Genomic DNA, 26,919 nt, shown 5'->3' with positions numbered 1-26,919 from the left:
GGTAGTTCCTTCTGCCTATGGGAGGAATACAGTTCTATTAGCCTGTGAGAAGTTCATAAAAGAATGTTAGCAACTTGTCTATATCTGCTTCATTTCTGAAAGTTTATTATCTGTTTAATAAACCTCCAGTGAGTAAAGGGAGTTCTATCCATGTGATGCTCGTAAAGCCTTTTTAATTTTTATTTTAAATATTAAAATATAATTACACTATTTTCCACTTTGCTCCCTTTATCTTCTCCATATACCCTGCCTATGTGCCTTATTCTTTAAGATGCTTGTAAAAGCTTCATTCACACAGAGTGCTCTACTCTGATAGGATAGTTTGCACTGGGTACTTCACAGGGTTCCCAGGGACTTGGACTCATTGGAATGTCTCACATTTCTTTTGCTTTCTTTCCTTTTCTTTGCTGACTCAGCCTTCTCTGTCACGGTCATGATAAACTGATGTGCTCTGTTTATTTCTCAGCTGCAGGTCTTTGGACTGTATTCTGGAGAAGAGTTTCACGAGACTTTCGACTGTCCCATTAAAGTAAGTGTTTAAGCAAGTTTTCCCTCATGAAAGAGTTTTCTCCCCTAGATGAGGATGATTGTAGAAATGGATACACTGCTCATCATCCTGTTACACACGTGTCTGTTCAGTCCATTGTGTGCTGGTGCCACTTGAATGTGAAGACTGAGAGCAGATGCAGAGATTGTGACTCTGGTCTTACTCTGTGCTCTGGGAGCTTTTATTTGAGTGTATTAAATCTCTCTCTCTCTCTCTCTCTCTCTCTCTCTCTCTCTGTCTCTCTCTCGTTCTGTCTCCCTCCCTTTCTCTCTCTCTCTCTCTCTCTCTCTCTCTCACACACACACACACACACACACACACACACACACACACACACACACTTCCCATTCTGACTAAGATTACAGGATCATAAACAATCATAATAATTTCTGAGGTACAAGAAGTCATGCTTAGCTGGTTTTTGTTGGTGGTGCGTTTTGTTTTAGAGTGGTAGCTTTATAGATTGAGAAATGTCTGACCAAGCTTTGATACCTAGGAAGGTGTAGATGGGAACTGGCCTTCTATGTGGAAGAGCATGGGAGAAATGGAGAGGCCAGAAAGTTCCAACTGTGTCCAGTAAGTGGCAGAATGTCTTGCTTAGATGTGCATGGATGACTAAAGAGTCAATAAAAGGCCAACTACAATAGGCCAGATCTTCAGACTAAGGAACTTGGCTTCCATCTCATAGGCCGGTGCCTAAGAACAAGAGCAGTGTGGATGGAGCTTGGCTCTAGCAGGGCTAATATGGTGACTGTGTAGGAGAGATGGCAGGTCTGATGGGTAGGACACAGAGATCAGCTGGAGATATCTATCAGGCTAAAGTATCTGTTGTACTCTCAAAAGAGGTGATTTTCTTCACGTGTTTATTCAAATATTGATTGAACAGTAGTACAGGATAGATAAGATCTGACACGTGTTTTTGAAAATTGACTTTGTCAGAAAGGAAGGGGATTTAAACAGAAGAGTTGCTGGGAAAGAGACAATTTAGAAGGCCGATGTCGTGTACTGAACAAAGCACTAAGGAGCTTAGTAAAGGGAGCAAGCTTGAGTGTTCAAGATTGGGAAATAGATTGAGACACTTTTCAAGAGGTGGATATTGTGGCCTTAGTGGCAGTGGGCTGAAGGATGTTAAAGATGAAGGTGCAGAGAGGAAATCCAGTGTTCTGCTGTAGGAAATCTCCTCAGTTATATTAGGTAAGTTTGAGTGAAGGCATTGGGAAGTTGGTCAGAAATTTTGAGAGCTGGGCTGCATCTGGTGGTTTTACAGAAAGTTTATGAATAGGTGCTGGCCTTCGTGGTGGAGATTGTCCCTTAAACACAGTTGGTAATTTGACATGAGTTGAGAAGAAACTATTTTTAAAGATATTGGCCACTTCACAACTACAGGGTTGAAAGAGAAGATTGATGTTGATATTCTGGAGCTCCCAAAAGACTGCAGTGAAAATAAAAATAGCCACTAGCCTGAGAGGTAGTTCTTAGGAAGGCTGGGAAAAAATGCAGGCTAGTGACTGGAGCCTCAAGAAGAGAGTGTTTCCAGGAGGAGATGGCAGTGCTATTAAAAGCAGCCTGCAGGCAGAGCAGTGTCTGTTTCAACCCAGTACCTGTGAGCTTGCTGATAGCCTTAGTGAGGACAGCAGCCCCACTGAGTCCTAGAAGATGGAGTCAGAAGCAGAAGGAAAGATTCTTCATTCAAGACATTTGCTCATAAAACAATGCCATCTGGCTGATACAAAGACATAATGTCCATAGACTATGTTTTGGTTAATGGAAGAATGGGTAGAGAGTGAAGACGGAAGGAAATAGTATTTGGCAGAGTAGCACTGAGTAGTGAGATTGGCAGCTTAGGGAGGGAGAGGGTTCGAGTTCTTTCCATGAGTGCGACAAGCCCTGGGAGGGAGCCTCAGCACAGCTGATGCAGGCTCATTGAGCAGCCAGTACATCAATGCTCCTGGCTCATCTTTCTGAATCTATATGGGGTGTCAGTAAGATGTTTTTGAGAAGAGATGCTCATTATATGTTGTGAGGGAGCTTACAAGGTTCTTAGAGTTTTTAAGAATGTGGAGGAATGTAACATGTGTTTCTGTGTTGGTAGTTAGGATGGGTTAGGGCAGAGTTGTTTTACTAACAATGTATCACAAAAATGATAGCATGTCTGTTAAATTACCCTGACAATGGCAGTATAGAGAAGTTATTAACCTGTCCAGTTGGAGGAAGGAAATATATTAGTTAATTATAGAAATGTAAAATATATTCAGCTGAAGGTCTGGGGAGTTTGCGATTTCACGGCTAGTTGGGGATGAAAAGGTAAGAAAGGAGAAGCTCCTGTATAAAGAGCTGAGTGTCAAAAGAGCCAGGCTGACTGGAGCCTTTACTCTTACACTTTACTGCTTTCCTCCTTCACCTACCTTGTGTGCTTGGTGTTACGTGACACAAAGCCACCAGCAGGAGCAGTGTGGAGCGGCCCTGGAGAGATCTGCAAATGGTTGGGTTCTCTGTGTCCTTCATTACAAATGGTTGAGACATTCTCACTTCTTTGGTCCATTCCCCTGCACGACTTTAGGAGAGGATTCTGCTCAGGGAGCCCTGCTAGCCAGAAGTCAAAAGCCCTTCATTCTTGTACAGCTTTCCTTTGCTTCAGAGAAGACATTTTATCACACAGAGCATCTTCATCAGTCTCAGAGTCTTACCTGAATTCATTGTCCTGCCAAGATCCAGTTTTTATATCATGCTGCCCACAGGCAAGACCGTCACACACTTTCACCTGTGACTTTTAAACCCAGCTTGGGTACTTTTTCTTTTGTAGATCATTGCCGTGCACCCACAGTTCGTGAGATCCAGTTGTAAGCAGTTTGTGACCGGCGGGAAAAAGGTAATGCTGTATGTCTCTCCCAGATGTGTGGCCTGTGACAAATGATGATGTACTGAGACTGAGACTTTGATCTCTAGGGTACTTGCAGCCTGAGTTAGTCAACACCTCTGAAGTAGGAAACAGCGGATGTGTTGAAATGAATGGCTTTCCATAAAAAGGAGGCACCATTTAAATGTAACAAAGTCCTTGTATTAGGGATTGCTGCTCTTGCTTGTGACAAAGCTCCTGTAGGGAGAGGAGAGTTACTGCTGCTCTTTAGTGGCACATTCATGGTGTGCTGTAGGATTTCTGTGCTACTCAAAACAGCGAGGAGGTAAAACTTCCTCAACGTCTTTCTTTTTATAGAAATAATCCCGAAATTAAAAAATCATGCTGATTGTCAGTTATTTCCTATTTTATTAGCCATAGTTTTAAAATATCATTTTTATAACAAATACTATCACATACTAGAAATGACAATATTACTTTGTATGCAGCCATTAAGAAAGAGGTAGTCTGAGTTATTTCAGTAGTGATGTAGCTGTGAGTTGACAGCTTTGAGACCCACTTTCCAAAGTATTTAGAATATTCTATGGTGTGAGTTACCTGCCCTCTCCTAGTGCTCTGGTATGACATGGAGTGAGGTGGCAGGAAAGAGCACTGTGCATCTCCTCATTCTCAAGACCATGTGGCAGACCTGGGAAGCCATTCTGTGGCACAGAGTGTAGGTCACACTCTGATTTCTTCTAAGCAGTTCCCCTTTCTTCTCCTATCTTGCAGCCCATCGTCACCTTTTGGTTCACATCATTCAAAATGCTTATGTTGTTAGTAACGGGAATCATAGGCTTAATATGACTGTCCTTGTCTTAGACAAATTAACTGCCTTTCTTGTGTTTGTCAACCTTGAGAAATAACTTTAAAATGCCTCTTATTTTGTTATTAAGCAGATTTTGATGAGGAGATTTTGTTTGTATAAAATCGCTTAGCTTTAGTTGTGACCCATACATTCTGATAGAATTCAGTGAAGGTAAAGATTTACTAATCTGCTGCCATTTTAAACATTACTTAAGACAGGTTGCTTTCATTAATAGTTGAACGTAAAGAGTAGCTCAGAGATTGCATGCTAGCTGAGGGTCGAGGCAGGTACTCAACAGCAACTTCTGTTCTGCTCCTGAAACATTCCTGAGCTCTCTCTAGGGGCCATTATAACTTCTCTTATATGTTAGGAGCTTCATGAAACATGTTTGTGTCCTTTATACAGTATTGATTTGTTTCCTTGTATCCATTGAGTTTATTATGTAAATTTATACTTCATAAATAGTAAAATGTTACATTGTTTTCATAAACTCTGATGACATCTTCAGTTAAATGGCATTTTCAAAATTTATTGGTTTGGTGTAGTTGTAGAAATCTCCAGAACATCTCTTTCTTCTCTGCACACAGTGTATACTTTTTTTGTTTTGTTTTGTTTTGTTTTGTTTTGTTTTGTTTTGTTTGAGACAGGGTTTCTCTGTGTAGCCCTGGCTGTCCTGGAACTCACTCTGTAGACCAGGCTGGCCTCGAACTCATAAATCCGCCTGCCTCTGCCTCCCAAGTGCTGGGATTAAAGGCGTGTGCCACCACTGCCCGGCACAGTGTACACTTTTAAAGATTGCCTGTGCTACATGGTTTTTACATTATTGTCTTTTGTTGAAGTAGTTGCATTTAATTGAAGATATAGTATTACTTTTTATTTGCTTATTTGTTTTGATACAGGGTTCTTAGAATAAGGCATGTAGACTAGATTGGCCTTGAACTTACAGAGAGCAACTGTCTTTCTCTACCTTACAACTGTGTGATTAAGAGCATGTACCACCATGTCTGGGTTATTAAATATACTTTGCTTTAAAAAATATTTTTGTGTATGGTTGCTTTGTTTGAATGTATTTCTATGCATATCTGGGCTAAGAAATGTATCTTCCTTTTTAGAAAAAAATATAATATACATATATATGTACACACACACAAATACACACACACACATGCGTGTGTGTGTGTGTGTGTGTGTATTTCCTGCATGTATATATGTATATGATGTGTGCCTGGTGCCTTCAGAACCTAGAAGGCATTTGATCCCTTGGAAATAAGAGTTACAAATCATATAAACCACCACGTGGGTGTTGAGGTTCAAACTTGTGTCCTCTGGAAGAATAGCCAGTACTCCTAACCATTGAGCTTTCTATTCAGCACCTTATTTTTTCTTTAAGTAAGAGAGACATTTATAGCTGATATTAAGTAGTAATTATTATTTTTAAACTTTTATTGATTTCTTGTGAATTTCACATCATGCATTCCAATTCCCATTCATCTCCCCATCCTTTTGTATCTGCCCTCTATCTTTACAACCTACCCCTCAAAAGAAAATAATAACGAAAGCAAAAAAACCCCAGAACAACAACAACAACCACACACACACACACACACACACACACACACACAAGCTGTAGTGTGTTCAACAGTATATCCTTTTGCCCACACAGCTTTACTTAGAAATGTTTGTCACAGTGAGTCGTTGGTCTACTTTGAGGCCTCTGGCTTCTGCTACACTATCTATACTGAATCCTCACCAGCACTCCTCTCAGATATCCTGTTGTTTCCCTGCATAAAGGAGATTCAGCAGATTTGGATCTGCAAGTCCAGTCCCTTCATGTGTACCATATTGAGATGGACAAACTCAAAGTCCTGGATGGATCTGGATCTGGGTGATAAGTAAGGGAGTCATCCTGCCCCCTCTCCCACACCCACACCTGAACAGGGAGAATTCTCCAGCACTGCTCTGCCTAGCTTATCCAGTGCTGTAGGCTAACAAGGACAAGGACAACTCTCCAAAGCTCAGACGCCGGGGCTGGCTTCCCAGTGCTCCCCACACCAAGGCCACCTCTACTGTATTGACCAGGCGAGGTGCAGAGCCCAGGCTCCTGAGTGCTGCAGCCAGTGAGGGCAGGACCAACTCTCTCGCCTGCCATAGGTGGCTGGGATAAAGGAATTGGGGTGGGAAATTACTTTTACTTAGGCATACATGTGCTTGTGTCTGGGTAAAGGCAAGTGCCCACAGAGGTCAGATGTGTTGATAGATACCCTAGAACTGGAGTTACAGGCAATTGTGAGCCATGTGATATGAGTGCTTTAACTTAAACTCAGTCCTCTGAAAAAGCAGTTTGTGCTCTTAATCCCTAAGTCTTTTCATCCCCTCCACCTTATAACTTTCCTTCTGACAAATTCCCATGTATCTATCTACCTTGCCACCCTGTGGTTTCTCAGGACATTTGGACTTACAGTATCTTCCCCTTCAGTGACCAGATGCATTTCTGTGGTGTTTAGTAGTAGAAACCTTAGATCATTAATTTGCAGTCATCTTTGCAAATGAAATTGTCTCTAAGTCCCCTCTTTAAAAGCATAGCTTGCTCAGTCATCACACCTTTCTTGCTTTATATTTCTTCACAATGCCTTTTCAACAGCTGGCATGGACCAGCTGGTCATGCCACCCACTCTCCCTCACCCATGTCACCACACAATGCCAGCCTATCTCTCCTGCACTTGGAGCAGCTCACTGGCACTCCCTGCCACTAGGGCCAGCCGTTCTGTGCTGCACAGTGCAGTAGCCTGCAAGGGGTTGCCAAGCTTCCCATGGTGCCACGCCATTGAGGGGTGGGGCTAGCTCTCCAGAGTGCCACAGCTAGTAAGGGGTGGGGCCAGCTCTACAGAGCCCTTGGACGTCAACATGGTCCCAGGCATCAGGCCACACCAGGGATGTCCCCATGGCCTTTGGTGGTAATATGAGCCACAGATATTGACATAGATCCCTAATGCTGCATGGCCACAGACCTGGATATGTCTCTTAGTGGCAGCATGGGCCAGGACTTCACCATGGCCTCAGACGGCAGGGCAGGCTACTTACATCATTCCTTTCTGCCCTCATTTTCATTTCTCCTCTTTGTAGTACACAAACCATTCTGCTTCTCTTTCTTTCCCATTTCTCCACCCTATATTTGCACATCATAGTGGCTCCGCTGTGGGCTGGCCATGTATTGGTGGGCCTCTGGGTGTCTTCTGCCTGTCTATACCACATGGCAGCAGCAGACCTCTGAAGCAGTGACTATTGTGAATAGTTAATTTCTTCTGGCATATGTCGACAAAGTTTTAAGAGTTATTAATTGAGTTATAGAAGTTTATAAACGTTGAAAAATGAGGAAAGTAAAGACTGCATTGGTCCAAAAGCAATTCTTATTGCTTTAACTGGAGTTTTAAACTAGCACCATAAATTCACACAACAACTTGAAAAGTCTAGCATTTAGTAATTGTTGATAACCTTACAATAATTGTATGTCATGGGCACCAAGAGCCTACTGAATAGAGTAGGAAGCAGATGATGTAGAAGAAAAGTAAAGGCAAATATTGTGTAACTGAGAGGTTAGAATCAGAAATAACTTGATATTCAAAAACCTAGAGAAGAACTGCCCAGATGGAGGTACGATGTGTAACAGAGGTGTTTCACCATGAGAACACCGATCTATTCTGCACTTCTTTATATTATGAGCCAACTTCTATAAACAGGGTTGAAGTAGCCCATAGGAAAGTTTTCCTTGTTCATAGGGAACAAGAAAAGCAGACAGGAAAGCAAAGATCTGCTATTAAGATATATGGGCTATTCATAAGAACAGAGAGACACTGTATTTAATATTTAATTGTTTAAATATTTTTGAAGATGACTTTGTTTATTTACTTATTTTATATATGAGTGTTTTGTCTGCACACCAGAAGAGATTGTCAGGTCCAATATAATTGCAGTTAAATAATTTCAGGCCACCATGTGGATGCTGGGAATTGAATTCAGGACCTCTGTAAGAGCAGCTGAGCCATCTCTCCAGCCCTCAGTTGTCTAAATACTATTGTCTTAGTTGCTGTGAAGAGACACCATGACCAAGGTTAGGGCTGGTGTATAGTTTCAGAGGTTTAGACCATTATCCTTCCATTTCCATTGTGATGGCGGAAAGCATGGCAGCATGCAGGTAGACATGGTGCTGGAGGAACTTAGAGTTTTACGTCTCGATCAGCAGGCAGCAGGAATCGAACTGGCCTGAGCTTCTGAGACTTCAAAGCCCACTCCATACTTATAGACCTCCAACAAAGGGACACCTGTGCAAGGCACACCTCCCAGCAGTGCCACTCCCTGTGGACCTATGGGGGCCATTTTAATTCAAACCACAACTAGTAAAGTTAATTCCTTAAAATGTCACAAAGTGGTTAAAATTTTCATTTTAGACCTATGCCACATAAATATAGGAGTGTGCAGGAAATTCCAGGGACTACCATAGCCCTGTCTCATTTGCTTAAGGTTCTAGCTCCTTAATTTAGAGAGACAATGGCTTATCCATAGTGGACTAGGAATAGTAGGCCAGAGTGCTTTATTTTTCTTTCTTTCTTTCTTTTTAATGTTTAGATTTTTTTTTTTTTGATTTCCAAGAAAACTTCTTTTTTTTTAAAAAAAATAGAAATCAGTTTCTTAAACTAGAAATTATTTACGTCATGTTGACATTTTCTTATTCATCTATGCCAAATGTCAGTTGCTTTTCTATTGATTCTCTGTAGGATTCCCAGTCTTGGAATGGTGTCTACACTGCATGTGGAATGTGGGAAGGATCATGCTAACTTCATTTCTTTCATGATCCTGGTGACACAGGGCCATCAAATGCCTCTAAGAAAGCTTTTCTGCAAGGAGTTCAATTTTTTCAATAAATTCAGTAAATTTTTAAAAAATTAAAAAATATTTTCCATATGTAAGACTTTTTTTGGTGGTGCATGTTCACATGTATGTGTGTATGCATGCAGTTTTTTCTGATCATACATGTGGAGACCAGAGGACAACCTCAAATGCGCTCTCTCTCTCTCTCTCTCTCTCTCTCTCTCTCTCTCTCTCTCTCCTTTCTCTTTCTCTCTCCCTCTCTCTCTCTTCTCTCTCTGTGTATCTGTCTCTCTCTGTTTTTCTTTCTTCCTCCCTTCCCTTCTCCTGTATTTTTGTTTGTTTTTTAAAAGATGTTCTCTCACTGATCTGAACTATGAAATACTTATTAGTCAAATTAGTTGATTAATTATTATTATTAATTATTATTAGCAAATTAGTTAATTTAATCTATGTAGACTAATTTGACCAAGTCATTGAGCCCCAAGCAGTCAGCCTTCCTGTGACTCCTCAGTACTAGAACTAAAAGCATATGCTTGCCTTCTTTTACACAGATTCTGGGGATCAAACCTCATGCTTGTAAGGCAAGCACTTTGCGGGCAGAAGTTCAGCCCTTTCTATGTGTCACATATGTGTATTGATCATAGTGCCTCCTTGAATCCTTCTCTTCCTGGAGCAGTCAAGCCTCTGTTGCTTCCTATTTATTGTATCTCTCATTGCATATTTGAATAATAGACCTGATGGAGAAATGCTCGTCATGTTTTCTTGTGGGGCTTAATACAGATGGACTGTTATTAATATTCCCTCCTTCCCTTTCTTTCTAAGTAGGGCTGCATAAAATACGGGATTACAGCAACAACCATTGTTAGGTAGTTTCACTCATAAAAACTGAAGTGTTCCTTTCAAGGACTGCTTATCTCAGATCTGCTTCCTGAGCATATTTCTTTGTGGAGGGTCCCAGGTAGTGTTGTTAGTGTCATTGCATGAACACTACTACATCATGACAATGGGTGGTGGTTTTTGAAAGAATGTGAGTCAGGCAGTAGAAGTGGAATGGCAGTAAGATTATTAATTAACCAGAATGATGATTCGATGAGAAAATAAATATTCTGAATCATTGGAGAAAGAAACTTGTTTACAGGTATTTTTATTTGTATGCATATATGTAAGAATTTCTATGGAGAAATCCGGTAGTGTTGTTTTCTTTGTTTTTAAGCTTTCAAACAATATTTCTCTTTGATATTTTTAACATTAAAGATTGAAACACACTCCATACTTAGATGGCTGTGTGCCCTTTATCTCTAGATCACTAAGAGAATTGTCATATGTTTTAGGAAGAGGATGTCAAAAGATAATCTTTGAGGATGGAGTCAATTTTAGGATGTGATTTGCAGGAGGCAATTGTTTGTGTTAGAATCTAGGCTTAAAGAGGCCAGAGTAATTGTGTTGTTGAGTATCTAAATAAGCTTTATCTAAAAGGACAGAGGCTACGCCAGTGCTAGAGCATAATAGTAAAGAAGCAGGGTCTGTGATTTGAGATAGGATGAGGTATGTGATTATTTTTTGGAAAGTGTTCATACAGACATGCTTATGGAGTAGTCTTCTTTTTACCAAGATCCTTCACGCTCACCCAGTGGCCTTGTATACTGCTGGTGCTGTGAAGTTGTTTATCAGCAGACCAAGGGTTACCTGTGAGTGAAAAGCCAAGCCCTTGACAGATCAATCTTTCTCTTTGTCAGTGGGTTTAAGTAGTACGATAACATCTGATAGATTATTTTTATTGATGTACTTTTAAAAAGTGTGTGAAGGGTCCCATGGCATTGTTTTAGAAATACAATTATGTGTGTAGGTACATTTAGGAAGGGCAATACACCATATCATTGATTGTGGTATGTCTGAGCAAGATTATGAACATACTGGTCTTCTTTTTGCTAGACGCATTCATATATTTTATAATAAATTAATGAAAGAGTGTATAAAGTCATCTCAGTTTAGGGCTTGTTTTTACTTAAAAATTTGTAGTTTGTAAAATTTCCTGCATTCTTGAAGTTGTTTTATTGGTATTGTTTAATAGTTGCGTGATTGACCATTCTATAGGTCTGCTTAATTTTCTCAGCTGTTTTTCTGTTATTGGACCTTTAGTTTGTGTCCATGTTTGTCAGTTGTCTACTTGTGATAAAGCTAGAAATGCTGCTGATGCTTGTCCTCTTTCTCTTCCTCCTCTTCCTCCTTATTGTCATCATTGCAGTTGTCATTGTAGTCATCATCATCATACTTTGGAGACAGGGTCTCATGTAGGACAATTGGTCTCAAACTCTTATTTTGATAAGGATAACCAGGAAATTCTGATCCATCTGTCTCTATATCTGAAATGGTAGGGATATAGGAGTAAACAATCACACCTGATTTATATTGTGCTGGGGCTAGATCACAGGACCACATGCTTGTTAGGGAAGCTCCACCCACTGTGCTCCAGCTCTAGTATACTAATGCATAGTAGCTGTACACATTAATAGGCGTCACTGTGACATTTCTGTAATGCATACATTGTGTTTTGAATGTATCTGTCCTCTTTACTTATTCTTACCCATTCTTTTCTTCCTATTTCTCTATGCTTGCCTCTCTCCCTCCGCCCCATTCTCTTTCCATAGTGGTCACTCTTCTACTTACAAGTTGTATTTTAAAATCTGTCTTGCTTATTTCACTCAGCATAATCTGCAGTTTCATTTCTTGTCTTGCATGTAACTTACCATTCTTTGTGATAGAATAGTATTCTATTATGCATTTATGCCCTATTTCTTTATACTTCTTAGTTAGGATTTCTTTTGCTGTGAAGAGACACTATGATCACAGCCACTCTTATTAAGAAAATTATTTCATTGGAGCTGGCTTACAGTTCAGAAGTTTAGTCCCCTGTCTTCCTGACAGGAAATATTGTGGAACTCAGACAGACACGGTGCTGTGGAGGTAGCTGAGTTCTGTATGTAGATCAGTAGACAGCAGGAAGAGAGTGCCACACTGGACCTAGCATGAGCACCTGGAGACCTCAAAACCCATCCCTAGAGATACATTTTGTCCAACAATGCCATACCTATTCCTGCTAGGCCACACCCACTAGTATCAGTATCACTCCCTATGAATCTGTGGGGGACATTTTCTTTCAAACCACCACAGCTTCCAACTTCTGGTGGGCACCTATGTTTACTTCATAACTTAATTACTACAAGTAATACTCAGTAAACATGGGTGTACAAATATCACTGTAGTGTGATATATATTTCTTGGAATATATATTAACAATGACTATTTTTCATTTTTTGAGAAATATTCCTAATGACTTCCACAGTGACTAGACTAATTCCTGTTCTCACCAGCAGCACGTAGGGCTTTTTCTCCCACATTTTCCTCAGAATATTAATTGTTTGCTTTGCTTGCTTGTTTGTTTGTTTGTTTGATAATAGTCATTCTGATTGGGCTGAGAATCTCAAAGTACATGAGATTTGTGTTCCTTTCTGACAAAAAAATTGAAAAGTTTTTCATCCTATTTATTGGCCATTTGTTCTTCTCTTGAGATGTATTTATTCAGATATTACTTATTAACTTGATAATTCATTCTTTTGCTGATTAAATTGTGTTCATTGTTATACATTCTAGATAGTCGTTACCACTATTGGATAAGTGCCATCAGTGTCCCTGTCTATATGCCATCTCTTCACTTGATCATTTTCTTTGCTGTGCTGAATCTGGGAATCATTGGGCACAAGCTTTTGCCTGTTGTTAGAATTATTTTTCTAGCATTAATTCCTTTGATTAGAATTATTAAGTCAGAGGTAATCACTAGTTTTTAAGTACTTGAACACAGTGCCAAGTAAACTTACATTCCAAGCAATGCACACTCATTTATCCCAGCTGTGTGCAAACAACCTCTGTCATGGTTTTCTCTGCCAGCCATTATTTTTCAGTGACTTTAATTATCAGAACTTTCGAAAATTTTATTATCCACATCTAAACCTGCCTTTGTGGTATGTCTGGTAACATGCTTTGCTCAGAGCAGCTTTTAATATAATAGAAGCCAGGTCAATGAAGACTGTCCACTTGATATTTTTGTCACTCTGAACACAAATTATTGCTGCTTACTGAACAGCCTGAAGCCTTATTACCAATATTGCCTAAATCTGGGATAATTATTTCTGTTCTCAAGGAGATACTATATAGGAGGTCAAGTGAGAAAAGTAGAAATTGAAGTCTATAAGGAGTGCTTATGTTGACTACATTTGCATATCACATCCCGTGGATGTTAGTCTATCCAAACCCATTAGTTCTGCTACGTTTATAGATCTACCAGTGACTAACTGTATGTCCAGTTAGTGTCAGGCTTTCATACAGATGATAGGGAAGGTGATTAAAACAAATTAAGATGAATTCATTTCTTAGGCATTTGTAGCCATGAACATGCATCTGTAGGTATTATAGACAATGGTGTTAAATAGTCTACATTCCACAATGGGTAAGTTGATATTTTAGCCTGTAGGATCTAGATAGGTTATTCCATAGATTTATATCAGTTGCCTGTTTTATCTGTTATTTTATAATACAAAAGAAACTGCTCCTCCTGGGACCCTTTGTATTTAGCTACATGTTTTCATGTTCATTTCTAGTTTGAAGCTGTGGTAGCTAAGTAGACGTGACCTTGCAGCGATTCAACATGTTCACATAGTTTTCACAAAATTAGTTAGCCTTCACTGTCTTGGCGTCATGCTTCTGAAATATTACCCATGAAGCACCTAGTTGGTTCAGTGGCTGTGAGACTCCCGTGCATGGGTGCTTTATGTGGCAGCAGTGTTTGGTCTGCATTTGACTTCTTTTCAGAACATGAAATTAACTCTAGAAGTAGACATTTGAAGGATTATAACAGGTCCGGAAATTAACCAATGAATTTAAAGCGAGTCTGTACTCGAGAATATTCCCTATCTTGCCATGCATTATGATCTTTCTTTGTGGAGATTTGAAAAGACAAAAACCATGTTGGTCCTCAGTCAAAGCAAGATGCACAGTGAAGGCTTCCACCTGCTGCCCTGGCTACTTGCTCACTCCCAGCTCTGTCAGAATTAGGTGCTTCTGTCAGCTGTGCACAACCAGCACCTTCTCCACACTGGATAGTGTTTCATTCAATTGTCTTTTCCATAAAAAAAAACCCACTTATTTCAGTTTTATTCAGTTTTAGTTATGGGAATTTATGTGTGTGTCAGAGAGAGAGAGAGAGAGAGAGAGAGAGAGAGAGAGAGAGAGAGAGAGAGAGAGAACACGCACACATGCCACATGTGTGCACGTGCCTATGGAGGTCAGTTAGCCACTTGATGAAGGTACAGAGAACCAAGCTCTGATCCTGTGGGAGAGCAGTGAGCCTTAATTACTGATCTATCTCTCCAGTCCTTGTTTTATATTAACAATTTTATTTTGGGTCATTCTCGAATCTTTTAGTCCCATAGCAAGACTTCCTGTCCTTCTGTCCTTGCCTTGTTTTCCTGATACTGCCCTGTTAGGTTCTGACTTGAAGAGGTTCATGTTCGTAAAAGATTAATTATCTTTTCCTTGTCCACTATAGCATCCGTCTTGGCAAAGGTTGTTGTGTATGGACTCTTTCTCTCGAGCTCCTTTGCCTTTCTATAGGAACAAAGCTGATGGCTTGCATATCTACTTCCTGTGGCATGATCTCTCTGCTCCAGTCTTTGCCGCTCAGAGCAAGCAGTATTGCAGGGGTTGAAGAAGGCTAAAAAGTCACATTGTTCATAAACTTGCAAGATCCTGAGCTGACAATTGAAACGTGCCCCTTTCATTTATTAGGGGAGAGTAGGTGATTGGTAATGATAGCACTGGGTACCAGAAACACAGGCTGTATTGCAACCTGCTAGGGATCTTGGCACAGGTGTGGGAGACTCTGGGATGTGCATCCTGTACCACTTTGTAGTGTAGAAAAGTGTTAGATACATCTATCAGCACACAGCATAGAAGAATAAAGTATATTGCTGGTTTTTGAAGGCTCCTATTGAAATATAAGTACTGAGAGTGCTGACTGCCAGAATGTGGATTTATGGGAAATAAAGCCCTAAAATACTTTCTCCAACAACAACAAAAATATAGACCTCTTGGAAACAGCTTTTCCTCTCTGTGTACTTAGCTCCCATTGAGCTTAAATTGCTCTCAGTATTGGGATAATGACAATTCGATAATACAGGATGTGGAAGACAAACCAAATAAATTAACCAGCTGCTTTTAAGGCTAGTTCGTTCAATGACTTACCCCTAAAATGCTTTGTAGAACACTCGTGCTCAGTAGGTCTGTAGGCAGGTTTATGACTAGAAGAAAGAAATGGATTTTATTAAATGTCAGTGAAATCAGGGCAGATAGCTTTGTGGTACTTAAATTAGTGCAGAATGTCTCTAAGAAAAGCCGTTTATCTTTCTCTAAATCATCAGTGCAGAACCTTCCTTGGCATTCCTGCTTGAAAATGTGTTCCTACTCAAAATTCCCATAGATTAGTATTAAACCGTAAACAGAAAGTGCACCGTTTGATGGTGGTCTCCTGCATGAAGCCCTGTGTCCCCTGGAGCAAGCCCCACAGAAGGACAATGATAAAAACATCAGCAATTACTGGCAGACATGGGAAGTTGAAGACCATGTAAGGCTTAGCAGCTTGTGTTAGGAATGAGGGCAGGGGAAGGGTGTTGAGAGGAACTGCTGAGGAGCCGTTCCTTAGGAGGGACACGATGCAGGGGAGGAGCGGTTAGGTGCAGAGAGCCAGAGAAGTGAATGCCATTAAGTCCAGAGAGCCAAACAGGGCATAATTTGTGTCCCTCAACGGGAAGATCATCAGCTACTTAAATGGAGCAACGGAAGACTGACATTAAAAGTAGTTTTCAGAATTGTGATAAGCTTTGTAAACGTTACATCTTCTGCCCTTGAGGAATGGGCGTTCCTCATGTAGGAGTTGGGCATGAGCTCAATAGAGTAAGTCCCTTTTGACAGAGATGTGTTAATTAATTGTGTGAATTAAGTTGAAATTTTTCCTTTAAATTTTAGAGACAGGACAGATTTCCATGTATTAAGTACAGTTAGAAATTTCATGTATTAAATAACATTAGAAAATTTCTTATACCAGTTGCAAACACATCATGTGTTAACAATGAGAGGAGGACTAAGAGTAGCTCTCAGAAAGCCCACCTGCTATTTCTCTGTTCATCATGCCTGAGTGTCTAGCAAAGTGAAAGGTGTGGTCCTTTCTCCAGCAGGGAGAAGCAAGGAAGCTCAAATGATAGCCAGACCCAGTGAAGATGATACCTTAACTGGACCATGGTGCTGTGATTGGGCCAGCATGATTATACAGCACATAGCAGGACCACGCAAGTGGACAGACAGGACTCACAAAACAGTGCTTGCTTCTTTACAGATAATTCATTTTTATTTACAAAATGGAGTAGTGATGTGTTTAAAACTATTGTTTCGAGAACCATCCAAAATGAAGACAAATCACATTCAAATTGTAGTGATAAATAGTTTAAAATGTTTCCTTCATTTAGTGAAGTTAGCTTGTTTACTTTTCTGGGTTTCAGACGTGTTTTGTTTTTCCAGCATGTGACATGCCCTGGGCCTTTCTGTCTCTCTGAAACCTATCTCATATCAAACAGACATTACAGGTCTGAACCAAACCTGACCTGGACTGACTTCTGAGTTGGCTTCTTCCTTTCCTTCTTGCCTTCTACTAGAACTCCTGGAAGTAGAACAGGACAGAGGGAGGCTAGGGTCCAGCTGGCCTCCGTTTCCTCTGGTAACCCCAAACAAACTGATTGTATCGGAGGGAACTCTGTGTGGGGTGAATTGGAATTTTGTTTCTATTTACATCAAGTCTTAATGATCTTCTGAAGAAGCTGATGCTATATTTTCAAAGAAGGGTGGTGATTAATTGCTTATACCTCTTCATCTAGCGGCAGAGCCTTGTGAAATTCCCTTTATCCAATCTTCTTCAGGACTCATGATAAGTTCTCCAGTCCTAGACAGTCTGCCCTTAACACATGTACATAGTCGCAACACTGAATAGACCCAGCAGGTTGTATTTATATGATGGTGTGTGTGTGTGTGTGTGTGTGTGTGTGTGTGTGTGTGTGTGTAGCAATAATTAAAGAAAAGGTCATGAATTCAAAAGGAAGAGGAAGGAGGAAAAGTGGAAACCATGTAAGTATAGTACTCAAAAATTCTCAGAGATCTTTTAATTAAAAAAAATTAATGGTTTCTGTAAATTAATGCAGAAGCACATTTGTGTCCTCTTTTAAGATTTCAGTATGTAAAAAAAAAAAGATTTCAGTATGTATTTTTTATTGGATATTTTATTTATTTACAGTACAGACGTCATCCCCTTTTCCCATTTCCCCTCCCTAGAACCCGCTATCCTATACCCTTTCTTCCTTTATGCATTTATCAGTATGTATTTTTATTGCTTCAGCTAGCTCTCTAAATTAACTTGATTGTAAAAAATAAGACGATGGACTTCATCCTTATTAATGAGTTATCATAAAAACAACATGAATATTTAGAAAAATATCTACGTAAGATTTCCTGTCACCCTTTTCTAGAATTCTGATTACCTTGTAATATATGCTTCATATTTCTTTACTATTTTTATGTAAATAAATATTTAATATATGGCTAATTATTCATGTTTAAGAGGTATCAGAAAATACTATTTTGTAGTGTTTTTTTTAATATTCTGGGTCTTCTTATATTGACAATACATATATACGTAGAGAGACAGATATTTATAGGTAGATAGGTAAGGTGACAGACAGACAGACACACTGACACACTCTTTATCAGTCTCGATATTGTGCTCTGTAGTTTCCATGTTTTCAGTCTACCTGCGGTTGTCATATATAACTTGAATGTACTTTTTGCTCACTGCCTTACTGCATAGCATCAATTTCTAGGTCATCCCTGATGTTTCCTCCTCGATACTTTGGACATGGTAGAAGATACACAAAACACTGAGGTGCACTGAAAGGAATTTTAAAATATTCTCTTGCCAGGAATGGTGGCACCTGCCAGTAATCCTAGAGTGTACTGTCAGAGATCCCTCCACATGTAGACCAAGACCCTACACCAGCATTCTAGACCAGCAATAGTGAAGCTTGTCTCTGCCTCACCCTAGTCCTCTCACGGCCTCTGTCCTCAGTACAGCAGACAGTGGTAACACACTTACTTCTGGTTGATGTGCTTTCAGTGATACATGTTATAGATGCCATTGCTTAAAGAGTTGAAGTTGGGTATATAAAGAAAAATATGTTATTAATGTATGAATTATCAGAACTGTACTTTCTTCAGAATTAAGGAGTTTTGACCAGTTATATTTTATTTTAAATTTTCCAGTGGGATTTCACAATAGATTCTTCTCTTTATACAATGTCTACCTACTGTGAAAAATTTAAAGACCCTAAATCCTAAAGCAAATGGTCCATACTTTTGTGATTTCATTTGCTGTTAAAAAGATACTGTCAAATTATTTGCTTTGGATTAAATGAGAGAAAAGATGATTGCTTTCAACTAAAGCAGTTTAACCTGTGATGACTTTCTTGTCAGTGAGAAACTTAAAAGGTTCGGATTTCCCAATTTACAAAATTAATTTGTTCCCAGTTTCTTATTTGAAAAGCCTTCCTGAAGCTGGATTCACTAAGGCATTGTTTGCGAGTCATGGTATTTTGGTGCCATCTTGTGGCTAAGACTTGTCATAATCTCAGTGCTCCAATCTAATTTAAGTAGGAATTCAGGCAGTTCAAGGTATGTAGGGAATTCTTTCCAAAAGCAGAGTATCTATTTAAAATAAGCTTTAAAAATATGGAGAGTGGTTCATTTGTCACTCGGTAACACTGCCAGGCAGAAAGGATGAATAAAGGATCTTCGTGTGACTCTGGGTATCTGAAAACCTGTGTTTTGCTTTGTCCACAGTTGCTGCTATTTGAACGGACATGGATGAACAGATGGAAGTCTTCTGTCCTACACGAAGGGGAAGGGAACATAAGGAGTGTGAAGTGGAGAGGCCATCTCATTGCTTGGGCCAACAATATGGTAAAGGCACACGTCTGTCTGTCTAGCACTTGTGCAGTGGCAGCAGGTTGCCAGATGGAAAGGCCGGGACAGACACTCAATGGAGTTACAGTTCTAATAAACATGGGTGATTAATACTACACCTCAGCTTAAGGAAGTCAGATTGCCTGGCCTTTCATAGTAGAGCAATTCTCTATACGTTGTAGACTGTTTTGGAGGAAGAAACCTGAGGCACAGAGTAACCAAGGAAATGAAAAGCCATCTTAATTATTGAAGGGCTGCTTCAGGCATGTGCTGTGAAAATGCCATTTACCTGTTGCTCATAGCCACTGAGAAAAGCAAGTTTTGATTTCCTCTTTACTCCAAGTATAATCATAGGCCAAAACATGGGCCTGTCATTTAAAAAGTATTTGTACTCTCAGTATCGCACTTAAAGTTTATTTAACGTAAAGTGGGGCCTGGAGAAAGTTTAAAGAGTAGTCTTTTTCATATCTGCCATGTTCTGAAAGGTCAACACATAGTTGAGAAGATCGGTTCCATTTGGTTTGAGACAGTAGAAATTGTCTCACTCGAACACTGCTGCTTGGGACTCTCCTTACACAGCCGCAGTCTCCAGACTCATGCTCAGCCAGCTGCACTTGATGGCTCCATTTGAGCAGTTTGAAGAGTCACATGTTGTTGTCTTTGAATGGATGGATTTTCAGAACCAAAGCCTTTCTGAAAAACTAAAACTCATTCTTATTCAGAAGAATTCCTTTAGAAATGCCTGCCATCTATCAGGTTGAGAGCAAACTTGGCGTTTCTGTGCAAAACATGTTTGTGCTGGATTTGCATTACTTATGCCCTCCACTAACAAGAGAGCCTTTGTCCAGAAAGGAGCCTTGCAGTTTTGGTTCTCATAGGGTTTGTATAAAGAAAGACCCATGGCATTATATGGCTCCTGGGCATGCTCAGGAAACACCATTATTGTTTTGAATAGCACACCTATTGCTATGCTGCTCCCTCTCCAGAATACAAGATGCTTAATGTTGCTTTGTTTTGTAGGGTGTGAAGATTTTTGACATCACCTCAAAGCAAAGAATCACCAATGTTCCCCGAGATGATATAAGTCTTCGCCCAGATATGTATCCCTGCAGCCTCTGCTGGAAGGACACTGTGACACTCATTATTGGCTGGGGAACTTCCATCAAGGTGGTTTACTTGGTCTTTATGTTAAATCCAAATCATTATAGATTTATTGAGAGTGATCTAAAGCAATATGTACCCATGAATGGTTTCTGGGGAACCTAATATCTTCATCTGACACTTTATTTCATAAATACAGATTTTAAGATATGCTTTTCTTTTCTATGATGGGCAAAATAATTGCCCCTTTCTGTTCACAGAGTGATGCTGTATTTGTTGAGCTCTGTTGTAATTTCCCACAGTCCCACTGCAGTTCCTTAGCTGTTTATGGAACTCATGGTTGATTTTGGAGACTTAGTCAAAGGTGTTCATCTTCATATTACTCTTTCTTTGACCATCCGGGTCATTTGGGGTACTGATGGTAGTGAGATGAGATTAAAACTAAATCATCCTGCATAGTTCATAATTTAATGGCATAGAGGCCCTGGGTCATTATTTATAATATAAATGGCATTGTGAAATATTTTCCTGAGATGATTTAATAGTTTCCCTAGTAAGTATGGGGTCAGGGGGAGAGTAGGTCTCTTTTAAAGTCAGAAATTAACCAGAAAGAGAAGGCAGTTGGGGTGGGGGGGGATGAACAGGACACAAATGTCCAAAGTAATTAAGGAGAAGAGCAGCCAGGCCCATATTTGTGGATCCTCACATGCCTGCAACCATGGGGTTTTGTCCCACATTAGAGAAAGCATTCTCTGTGGCTGCACCGGGTCAATGCTGTGCTGGAGACAAATTTACACATGTGCCATAAAGAAGGAATCAGACAAAAAGATAAAGTACATCTAACCATTGATCTGGCAGCTGTATATATCCAGTAACTTAGCCTAAGTAATGTACTTAACATTTTATATTTAAATATACTGAGCAAGCTGTTACTGTTTATAATATTCATGCATGGCTAGAAATAAAAAAAAAAACAAGAAATAAGAGAGTTGATCACATAAGTTATACTACTTTCTTATGATACAGTGTTATAATGACACTAATGATTAATATGGTAGAAGAATACTTAAATGATATTTAGTATTGATAGGAAGCCTTTACATTAATAGCAGTAGCTCTAAGTAGAGTTACTAATGGTGTCCTTAGACTGGGATGTTGTTCATTCTTGTTTTTCTATTTGAGTTTGTCTGTGTTGGAATGTTCCATAGTGTAGTGATACTGAGGCTGGTGATTGTAAAATATCACTGCTACAAGTGAAGGAAGAAGCTGTCACCGCCATGTGGATCAGTACCTGACTGCTAGTTCAATCTTGTATGGAGGGCCAAACCTTTAAAACAAAAAACAAAAACAAAAACAAACCTTGTTTTTTATTACAAAGTTGAATAGATTCTCTTTGGAAAGTATATGCATTTGGAAAGAAGAAAAAAAAAATACTCATAGTTTTCCCAACCTAAAAATAAATTTAACTCATAATGTCTATTATCTGGTGTTTATAGGGGAAGTATGAGATTACTGGATAGATAATTATTTAGCTGCTGGTTTAAAAACTACATATTTGATCTCAACTTTATCTGTATAATTTGAAACAAAACTAGACTTTTTTGAAAAAGTGCTAACAGTAGAAATATTAGACTTTTTTTTGTTTGTTTGGTTTTTTTGGTTTTTTTGGTTTTTCGAGACAGGGTTTCTCTGTGTAGCCCTGGCTGCCCTAGAACTCACTCTGTAGACCAGGCTGACCTCAAACTCAGAAATCCACCTGCCTCTGCCTCCCAAGTGCTGGGATTAAAGGCGTGCGCCTTCACCTAATGGTGAAATATTAGACTTTATAGGCTGCATATTTGCTGCTCTTTTTCCATCTTTTCTCATATAATGGGAAACCACTGTTAACTTCCAGACTATACACACGTGACCCTAATAGGGAATATGTAGACAGCAGACTATGGGACAGCTATAGTATGTATGTTCTACCAAAACATCTTCTACATATCTCTATAGTTTTAACTAAAGCTTTAGAGAAAGGGCCCTTAGAAACAGTAGGTTTACATGAAAGTTCTTTTTGTCATAAAGTGTAACTTCATATTGGACTAATGTTGGGGAATCTAAATAATGGTTGTCATACACTATTCAAACTAATTGCTTAACTTATTTTTTACTCTAAGTATTTGAATGTTTTGCTTGAATGTATGTGTGGGCATCTTAATGCATGCAAGGGCATCTTATGCATTCAGTGCCCACAAAGGCCAGAGAAGGGCATTGAATCCTTTAGAACTGGACTTAAAGAAAGTTGTGAGCCATCATGTGGATTCTGGGACCTGAACCAAGTCCTCTGCAAGAGCAGCCTGTGCTTGAAACTTCTGAGTCATCTCTCCAACCTCTCAAATCCTTTCTGTCTTTTATGTCTTAAGTAGATTATATGCACTTCATCTTTGGCTGACATGACTACCTTTTAAAAAAAAATACCTCACTGAGTAAAATGCTATAGGGAATTTTCTATCTTATCTAGAGAATAACCTGTGAATTTCTTTTTCAGATATGCTCAGTGAAGGAACGCCACGCCAGTGAGATGAGGGATCTGCCAAGTCGATATGTTGAAATAGGTACGGGCCCCTCGCATGTTTCCTTTGATGGTAAAACTTCAAAAGAACATCTGATTGTCAAGTGGAAGCCAAAGGCCATGTTCTCCACCACTGCCTCTCTCTTGGTGCTTGGATAAAATGGGTCCAGAAAGCCATGAAGTTTTGCAAACCCACTGTGGAAAGAACACTTTTCCCCAAACAAACATTAGCTTTCTCATAATAACTTCGTAGTGGGCTTTAAAGTCAGAGTAATATTTACCACCAGGACCTACCTCAGACAGATTTCTGCTATTTCAATATTTACCTAGTTCAGTACTCACGCTTGCTCGTCTTGACTTGACACTTCTCAGTGCTCATTGTCACCATTGCTCTGGCCCCAGTTGCCACCATCTTTTATTTGGAGCATTACAACTGCCTTTTCAGTTTTGTCTGCTCCACTCCAGCTCCAGTCTAGTCTCTTCATTACAATAAAAGTGCTGCCCATCCTTCTCTCTCCAGCAGCAGCTCCCACCAAGCTTCCTGTGCTCTGAGTGCTACAGCCACAGTGACTTTCCTGCACAGATCCAGGGTCTTCTTTTAGCCAGTCTTAGCTACTTTGCGGGTTCCTCTTTTTCCTGCCCCTTTCTCCTTGATTTTACCTCTATCACTAGATAAGAGAGAAAGGGTAGAGGGGAGAGAGAAGGGTGTCCTTGAATCTGATTTATTTCTTCTTTGATCAGAACTACTAAGAAATTGCAGCCAACCATTCCGCCTTTCAGGGGTTAGCCCTAGCACTAATGTGCCCTCTGAAAACTTTCCAGAACTTCTAACGTCACACAATCAGAGACTATTGGCAGCTGGCAAAATCATGCCTCTGCTATAGCAAATGATACTCAGCTGATTTTAATCCCATACCTAGGATTAAAAGAAAAACATATTCTTGTAATATTTCTGTGTTTTTAAAAGAAACCAGAATTTCATAATTCTCACTACACTTCTTTCCCCTCTATCTAGAACATTCTTCTTGCTTCTTTTCTCTTCACCAACTTTTAATCATACCTTGGGGTCAGTTGCTTTCCTGAGAAAACCCACTTGTTCTGCCTGACCAGCCCAAGCCCTCACATTCGGTGTGGATTCATCTGCCCCTAGCTATACAGCTGCACCAGTTCTTGGGATCTTGATTATTTGGTGCATTTCTGTGTCACTTCAATGTAAGCATATACTGGACCCTTTTTGTTTACTTTGTATCTTGAAGGCCTAGAACATCATACAAGGTACTACATAATATCATTGTTGAATGAATGATTCGGTGCACGTTGATGAGCAGAAATAAGTCTTGCCATATTAAAGTTGGATGTAAAATTCGCTTGTGCCTTTGGATGGTGGATGTTGAGGAAGTGTGGTACTGCTTTGTTTTTCTACAATACTGCAAACATTGTTTGCTGTATGTTATCTACTAGCCTCGTGTGGTGAGAACATTTCAATCTGGGTTGTCCTGCACTTGAAGTCAGAAGTATGGTTTGTAGAGTTTTAACCATGTTTTTAACCTCCGGGAAAGATCAGTAGTTCGGATTTCCTGAGTATGAGCAGAGTGCCTGTTGAGAGTGTAGGACTGAGAAAAGCCAAGGAACAAGGACAGACTTCTAGCTACAAGAAAGGTGTTTGCTTGAGTGTCTCTCACTTGTACCTCACTTCTCCTTTGCCTGTCAGGGGAAGCTTCTGAACATCTTGACGCATACCATCCCAAGAGATGTCATTGAATAATTAAGGTGCAAAACAAAAAGCTCTGATAATTTTTAAGGATATGAAAATTCATAGGGAAATGTAGGAATGTAGCTTTGTCATTTGTGCGAGTACATTACTGATATTTGACCACTGTAGTTAGGGGTTAAGTATATAAACCATTCCCATATGGGAGGCATGCCCTTAGTATGAGAGACCTTGAGTGGGATAAGGGAAAGGAAGTGTTAGGGAGTTTAGAATGGAATCTGCTTTATCCATGACAGGGAGCCACTCTCCTTCAGTGCTGTGACAGTGGCATTGAGATTAAAGAAAATCTCTGAGGTGAGAGATCTGTGAGAAGCCAGATGCTTGTAAGTTAGAATCACAAAGGTAAGCAAAAGTGTTTTTCTCCAGCATTCTTACAAATGAAAAATAATAATGATTAAAAATAAATAGGGCCTCTGGACAGTTTCTGTTCCATGAAGAGGTTCTTGGTGCAGAGTGTTGGAATGTCCTTGTTCTGTCAAGTTACATTGTGAAAGTAGATGTGCTCTGTAAAGCCTGCACAGCTTACATTCACCTTACACGGATCTCTTGTATTCTCAAAAGACTCCCAGGCATCAAGTTTTTATGAAAGAGTAGTTGGAGAGATGATGCTTCCTTGATAAGTTGGTGTTGTAATCATTTTTCTGGTGTCTTCTGCCAGCAACAGATGACTTAAGTGCATGAGATCAATGCCTGACTTCCTTGATTTCATATGGATGTTGAACAAAACAACTGAGGTAACAAAGTATAGGAAGACCTATACAGAATGTCAGAGAACCCTTGAGTAAAGAGGAGGAGATGAGAAGTCGCATTATTTTCCCTTTCATAAAACATCATCGTTATCTCCAGCTAACTGGTTATGCACTGTGGTCTGGAAGCTTAGCATGCCATCCTGTGGTCAGCCTCTTGGTTGATTTGGAACACAGTGACCTGGAAATTGACGGTCTGTTTACATGGTTTGGAAGAGCTGTGGGATAATTTTTTCTTAGATCTAAGTGTCTTTCTTCATATGTTTGTTGTCATTTTGACCTACACTTGAGAGCAATGAGATAGTTCTTTTTGCACACAGGTGACTTAGTTTTTCCTCTTAATAAAAGTCTCAGTAAGAACCATAGGAGGTGGGCGTTTCTTTCCAGGTGTTTCTATTTAAGAATCTGGTTTTGAATAGTTTTCTGTTCAACTTCCTCTTTCTATTCTGTTTACTTTTCTATTTTGCATTGGATTTTTCCTAATACTTCATTATGAAAAGAATTTAAGTATGAAAAATCACCTTGCAGTAAATACTGTAACACTTCTTAGATCTAAACACTTAGACTGTAAATGCTATAACACTTTCTAGTCTAAACACTTAGTCTGTGTTTGCTCTGGAGGAATCTGTCTTTATTCAGTCTTCCTCTTGGTATGATAGAAAGACTTGCATATAGTACTGTGAATATGGATATTTGTTTTGTTTTGGTTTGGTTTGGTTTTGGTTTGGTTTGGTCTTTTGGTTTTTTTAGACAGAGTTCTCTGTGTAACCCTGACTGTCCTGAACTCTCTCTGCAGATCAGGCTATTCTTGAACTCAGAGATCCACCTGCCTCTGTCTTCTGAGTGCTGGAATTTAAGGCATGTGCCACCACCACTCACATGCCATATTTGTTATTAATAGTGTTATAGGAAATCTGACACGTGAGTCTAGGAAGATATTCAAGTTGGCAAGGTATTTGCTATCTAAGCAGAAAGGCCTGAGTTTACGTCACCAGAACCTGTGTAGAAATGTGGACTTGGCTATGTCATGTCATAGCCATAGTGATGTCAGTGGAAACAGGAGGGTGTGTGAAGTGTGCTGGCCTAACTCTGGATTTACTGAGGGAATCCTTCTCAGGAACATAAGGTAGAAAGGGGAAAGTGGTGGGGCAGAAACTGGACACCCTAACTGGTCTATACACACACATACACACACACACAGAGCCACTAGCAAAGATGTTAAATATATCACAAACAAAATGTCGTTCAATATGTACGGTATTACATAGGTAGATGGTATTATTCCCATTCTGTAAGTAAAGAAATTTTTCAGAGGGGCTCATGTAACCTATACAAGATTGTCCTGTTCCTAAGCAAAAGCACTTTAACTCAGGCATTCCTATTGCAAAGTTGTTTCTGTAGCCAGATGTGGCTCAAACCTGCAATCCCAACAGTAGGAATCTGAGGCAGGAGGGTTGACACAAGTTTGATGTTACCCTGTGTTGCATAATGAGCTCAAGGCCAGCCTGGCTGCAGAG

General features: G+C 39.7%; 1 protein-coding gene across 4 annotated transcripts in view; it reads left to right on the top strand.

Moving 5' to 3' along the window:
* Window positions 1-26,919, top strand: part of Vps41 (VPS41 subunit of HOPS complex) — a 153,511-nt gene that overhangs the window by 73,910 nt on the left and 52,682 nt on the right. For all 4 annotated transcript variants that reach the window (XM_034510345.2, XM_034510346.1, XM_076939332.1 and 1 more), the window contains 5 exons: window positions 467-529; window positions 3,351-3,416; window positions 19,108-19,227; window positions 20,251-20,397; window positions 22,862-22,928. In XM_034510345.2, the coding sequence (XP_034366236.1) occupies window positions 467-529; window positions 3,351-3,416; window positions 19,108-19,227; window positions 20,251-20,397; window positions 22,862-22,928 (463 nt within the window). The remainder of the gene's footprint in view (window positions 1-466; window positions 530-3,350; window positions 3,417-19,107; window positions 19,228-20,250; window positions 20,398-22,861; window positions 22,929-26,919) is intronic.

This window comes from Arvicanthis niloticus, chromosome 8, assembly GCF_011762505.2.
Source record: "Arvicanthis niloticus isolate mArvNil1 chromosome 8, mArvNil1.pat.X, whole genome shotgun sequence".
In the NCBI taxonomy this organism is placed as follows: domain Eukaryota; kingdom Metazoa; phylum Chordata; class Mammalia; order Rodentia; family Muridae; genus Arvicanthis; species Arvicanthis niloticus.
Note: the sequence above shows the minus strand (reverse complement) of the source record. Positions and strands in the feature narration are given on the sequence as shown.